The following is a 5473-nucleotide window of genomic DNA, read 5'->3' on the forward strand; positions in this document are numbered from 1 at the left end:
CATTTCATAATGCTCTGCTAACATGAACGTGCTAACATTTCGTAATGCTCTGCTAACATAAACGTGCTAACATTTCATAATGCTCTGCTAACATGAACGTGCTAACATTTCATAATGCTCTGCTAACATGAACGTGCTAACATTTCATAATGCTCTGCTAACATGAACGTGCTAACATTTCATAATGCTCTGCTAACATAAACGTGCTAACATTTCATAATGCTCTGCTAACATAAACGTGCTAACATTTCATAATGCTCTGCTAACATGAATATGTTAAAATTTCATAATGCTCTGCTAACACGAACATGCTAACATTTCATAATGCTCTGCTAACATGAACATGCTAACATTTCATAATGCTCTGCTAACATGAAAATGCTAACATGAACATGCTAACATTCATAACCTGTCCATGAGCTGCTGGAGGAAACAGGCCACTTCAGACGGCTGTGAGTGGGCTCTGATGAGGAGCGTGATCCACGCTGTCAGGTGAGTCACTGGGACCCGAGAGCTTTTCCCACATCACAGCCCACTCAGACGGCTTCATAATGGAAGAAAAAATAACAAGAAAATGGGTTTTCACCGCCCACCAGACACGAAACGCTGCAGGAAGCAGGTGACGAGTCCTCAGCTCTCACCTGGAGACACCGAGACAAACACACGAGAGCTGCTCGTCAGAGGGACGATTACTGAGGAACTAAAGAGGCACACGTGTGTGTGTGTGCGTGTGTGTGTGTGTGTGTGTGTGTGTGTGTGTGTGTGTGTGTGTGTGCGTGTGTGTGTGCGTGTGCGTGTGTGTGTGTGAGTCTTCCATTAACATGCTACCTTGTCGGTTCCAGCAGGGGAGCGACACTCTGCAGGCTGATGCTCATCACCCTGAAGTCTGATCACAGAGTCTGAAGAGGAAACCACATTTACATTCAACACACCGAAGAAGAAGAAGGAGAAGAAGAAGAAGAAGAAGAAGAAGAAGAAGAAGAAGAAGGAGAAGAAGAAGAAGGAGAAGAAGAAGAAGAAGAAGAAGAAGGAGAAGAAGAAGAAGGAGAAGAAGAAGGAGAAGAAGAAGAAGAAGAAGAAGAGATGTTACATATTTGTCACAAACAGCATCCAGAGTGCAGTCAGTGTGGAGAGTAATTTAGAGACGCGTCAGCTGTTCCTGCAGCAGAGTGCTGCTGAGGATGATGATGATGCTGAGGACGCTGATGATGCTGAGGATGATGATGATGATGCTGAGGATGATGATGCTGAGGATGATGATGCCGAGGATGCTGAGGACGGACCGAACGCTGGAACGACATTTTAAAAAAGCATGATCAACTTGTAAAATACTAAATATTGCTGAAGATGCTTCCCAGCCGTTTTGAAAGGTTTCGCGCTGTCACATTTCAGACGCTGTGAGTCTCTTTGGTTCCACTAAAGACAAACAAACGCGTGGATTCGTTTACCTGTTTAAGGCCGCGAGAGTCTCAAAGGTTGAATACAGATTCAACAAAGCTCTCGTGGACCTTTTGAAGTGGCCACTGGACCTGACTACCTGTAAATAAAGCAGTTAAAACAATTACCAATACTTTCATTTGTTGATACTTTAAGCACGTTTATGGAAAATGCTTGTACTTGATTTACTTGATTTTGAATACGCTTTCACGTGCACGTTGTTGTATTTAGCTCGTCCTTCAGTAAAGGACGAGCTCTTCTTCCTGGAGAGATTCCAGCAGACCGACGCTTCCCTCTGCAGCGCTGAGCAGCTGCATGGTTCCCTGAGCAGGGGACGGACCTTCAACCCTGATGTGCAGCAGCAGTTATTAGGAACTAAGTGCATGTATCATCTGCACGTGTGCGTCCTTGTGATCGTGCACAGATCTGTACGGTGCAGCGCTGGGGGCGTTTGTTTCAACAGAGACGACTCCGCCATTCCCACGTCACATGCTCCATGACCCCCCCCCCCCCCCCGCCCCACCCCGCTCTGCTGGGGGTTGGCTGGCCCGGGCCAACCTTAGCCCCCTGCTCTCTCCACGCCAGATGTAGGTCGCCGAGTGCTGCAGGGGCTGGGGGAAGCAGTGTGTGTGTGTGTGTGTCTGTGTGTGTGTGTGTGGGAGGTTGTGGATGCACACACATGTGTGTCTGCATGCTCTTACAAAGGGAGAGAGTGGAGATGGTGGTGGATGAGTTCATCATCGAGGACATGGCCCGCAGCACTCGGGCCCATCGCTGTCACATCGCATCGTCACACACAGACCTCATGCAGCCCGACGGCCCGGAGACGCCGGTCCCTCTCTGATGCGCTCCATTGTTGTCAAGCCTCCCTTTGCATTAGCAGCTTATTACTGTAATTAAAAGGCATGGCTGTGATTACAGGGGTCGCTGAAAGCAAGTTGAATGAAGCCTTGACCGGATAACAATGTTGTAAAGCTGCTGCAAAACAACAACATGGACTCGCCCTCAAATCCCAAATGCTGTATTAACAAGAGGATGAAGTAGGAGTGCTGACCCCGTGTTGACCTCTGGTGTTTGGTGAACTTTCCACAGGAACCAGCCAATTAGCATTAAACGCAGCACAGTGGAGGTGTTGTGTTGTTGTGCTTATATATGGACGTAAAACAGAGTAAAGTGTAAAAATGTGTTTAAAGATTAAACAGAGCTGTGAAACGTTGGTGAGCTTCAGAGGTCGATATGCTCATTTCATTTCCTTTGAGCCAGACTCCTCCCACAACCCCATTTAGAGTGTTTGCTAAGTACATTGCTAAGCTAATTAGCTGCAGCCTTACAGTTAATGAACAGATGTCCAATAAAAATGTTCCACATATGTATTTCCTGGATATTTGCTGTTTGTCTCTCCTCAACACCGCAGTTGAATTTTTACATTTCCTTGCTCATAAACCAGTTTCACGTTCAGCTCTGAAGAGCCGCGTCTGAAGTCTCTAAACTGATCAGTGTGATGGCAGCCTTCCTCAGTGTGCCAGTTTTAACACACACACACACACACACACACACTAACCTCCCTTATCCTCACAGCTGAAGTCTAAATGGAGGATTAACCCCGTCGTCACCACAGCTGTGACTAGAACCCGCAGAACGCTGCAGCGGCTCTGCAGTGTTTCATCAAATGAGTACTATTTGTTACTTATTTACGTTGCTGTGAAAGGACGTGAAACATCTTCAGGCAATGAGCTACATATGCCAGAGCCAATGACGCATGTAGCAATAATGCATTCATGATGCACATCAATATTTTAGTTGCTTTTCAGTGTGTGAACTATTGGTCGGCCCGAGCCATTCACTGAGAACATGAGACGCCTTCCTTTTACTCGCAGCGCACGTGTTCAGACCGACATCACAGGACGGACTGAGGACGTGGGGCTTCAGGGCGTCCTGTGTTTCTGGAGGCACAGAGGCCAAGAGCATCGTCGAGGAGAGAAGACGCTGTGATGACTTTCAGGCTTTGAGAGGGTGCAGTGAAGCACTGCATCGTCTCTACAGCGCCGCGTGGTCACCGGACCCTCACACTGGAACTACTGGGACGATTGATTCTCTCTAAGACAGACATGACCCAACACACTTACAGCGCAGACCCAAGGTTGTTAGACGTTGAGCCCCATGAACTCAAAATAAACAAACTCAAATCAAGAAAATACATGTTTAATGAAAACAGTTAATCAGTGTCCTGACATAACAGGACACTGAACAATGAAGCTGCTTCACAAACACATTCTCTTTTCTAATTCACAGTCTGCAGCCATACTGTACAATCAGCAACACTACAATATCACAGCATGTATGATGTACAGCCGCACAACTATTGAACACAAAGCAACTTGTAATGTAATAATCAGATCACATATCTGAAGTATTAAATATGAAATACATGCATCATTGTTAATGAGCGTTCCGGTATTGAAATCTGCAAGTATGTCCTTGTTATTATTCCCAAAACTGGAGTACAACGATTGAATGGGATTAAAAAGGTGGAAGCAGGATCCAGAATGAAGACTTGAGGTATGAAACGGTAATCAAACTGAACTAAACTGGAGTATGCATTTTCTAGTCAGACAACAAATCTGTATTCAACAATTAATAAAAATAATAATAAAAAAGCTCCACACCGTTTCAATGATTAACTGTAAAATGTTAATATTGATATCGTGCTCAGCCCTTTGAAAGCTGTGTCAATAACAGTCAAAAGCTAAAACAATGGTTAAACATCACCACATCATGGTTTTGCAATGACAGTTAGACTGAATACTTTAACGCCTGAGAGAATGGAGTCGTGATCAGTAGCGATCGTATTGTGATCTCTGGTAGGAGTTGTAGCCTTGGTTGTGGCTCGGAGGGCCTGATTGGCGACCGCTTCCATGCCCAGAGTACCGGTCTCGGTCTCGGTCCCGGTCGTGCCAGTGTTGCTGTCCACGCTGATCTCCTCCCCAACCTCGACCTCCTCCCCAACCTCGTCCTCGGCGGTCCTGGTACCTGGATGGAGACAATAGAAATGAACAGTTAGGCTCCAGAAACCCGTTCTTGCACAGAACAAGACTCCAGGAACCTCAGTTACACATCTAAATGACCAACGTGTCTGCACAGTAAATCCAGCTCTGGCCACCACGTTTCCTGAATCTCTTTCCGAGCTTTAGGACATTTAACCGCAACAACACTAAGAAATCAGGTGAGACGACGACGTCGTAGAGAATCAGTTTGAAAAAATGTGTGACTGTAGTGTTGAGCAGGTAAAAAGATAAAGAAACTGAATTACTAAATCTGTGAATGCACAAGCAGTCAGACAACCACACATGTCACATTTATCAGGAACAGACAAAGCAAGCAGAGTAAACCTTAAACTGATGTAAATCAGCAACACTCTGCTCTCTCACGTGGTGCAATACAAATGACTATTATTACCTGAAAGACACGTGTCAGTGACGTCAGTCTCATTGTCGTAGTGCAAGAAGCATGAACCCCAACATGTGTACGTCACAGCGCATCACGTGACGTTACCTGTCCCTGCCTCGGCTTCCTCCTCCGCGGCTCCTCCAGTCCTCCACGATGGGCGGCGGGTCCGCTGGGCGGGTCACGTACTGTTGGTACTCATTGTCGTCCGGTGAGAATCTGTGGGCGAACATCTCCTCGTAGTTCTGCTGGCTCTCCGTGGTCTCGGCCATGCTGCAACGAGAAGAAGCCCTGAGCATCACGACACCGCTAATGACGCGGTTAGCGTCAAGTTTTAATCCGGCGGATGTGTTCCGACTAATCCCTTAAACGGAACAATAACACGTAGAATGATGTGCCGGTGATTAGCTCAGGTTAATGCAGATTATGACAACAACACACATCACAATACACACATTTTACCGCTAGAAAACACACCTTCAACAACAAACTAACATGTCCGGAAGCGACTTCTGGTCTGAGTCCGTCACTGAAACGCTTCCCCCGAAAGAGACGATTACATTTCAATCGTTCCGGTCGCGCGCTGCGCACC

General features: G+C 46.4%; 1 protein-coding gene across 1 annotated transcript; it reads right to left on the reverse strand.

The window, feature by feature from the left end:
* Positions 1-3623: 3623 nt before the first annotated feature.
* On the reverse strand, positions 3624-5436 carry LOC137801958 (RNA guanine-N7 methyltransferase activating subunit-like). Its single transcript, XM_068599431.1, has 3 exons — positions 5359-5436; positions 4990-5154; positions 3624-4467 (listed from the first exon to the last, which is right to left on the reverse strand). Exons 2-3 carry the CDS (start codon positions 5151-5153, stop codon positions 4272-4274), a joined length of 360 nt encoding a protein of 119 aa, XP_068455532.1. The 5' UTR covers position 5154; positions 5359-5436; the 3' UTR covers positions 3624-4271.
* Positions 5437-5473: the final 37 nt, after the last annotated feature.

This window comes from Clinocottus analis, unplaced genomic scaffold, assembly GCF_023055335.1.
Source record: "Clinocottus analis isolate CAN_PGR_092001 unplaced genomic scaffold, fCliAna1.0.p SCAF_47, whole genome shotgun sequence".
NCBI classification, from domain to species: Eukaryota; Metazoa; Chordata; class Actinopteri; order Perciformes; family Cottidae; genus Clinocottus; species Clinocottus analis.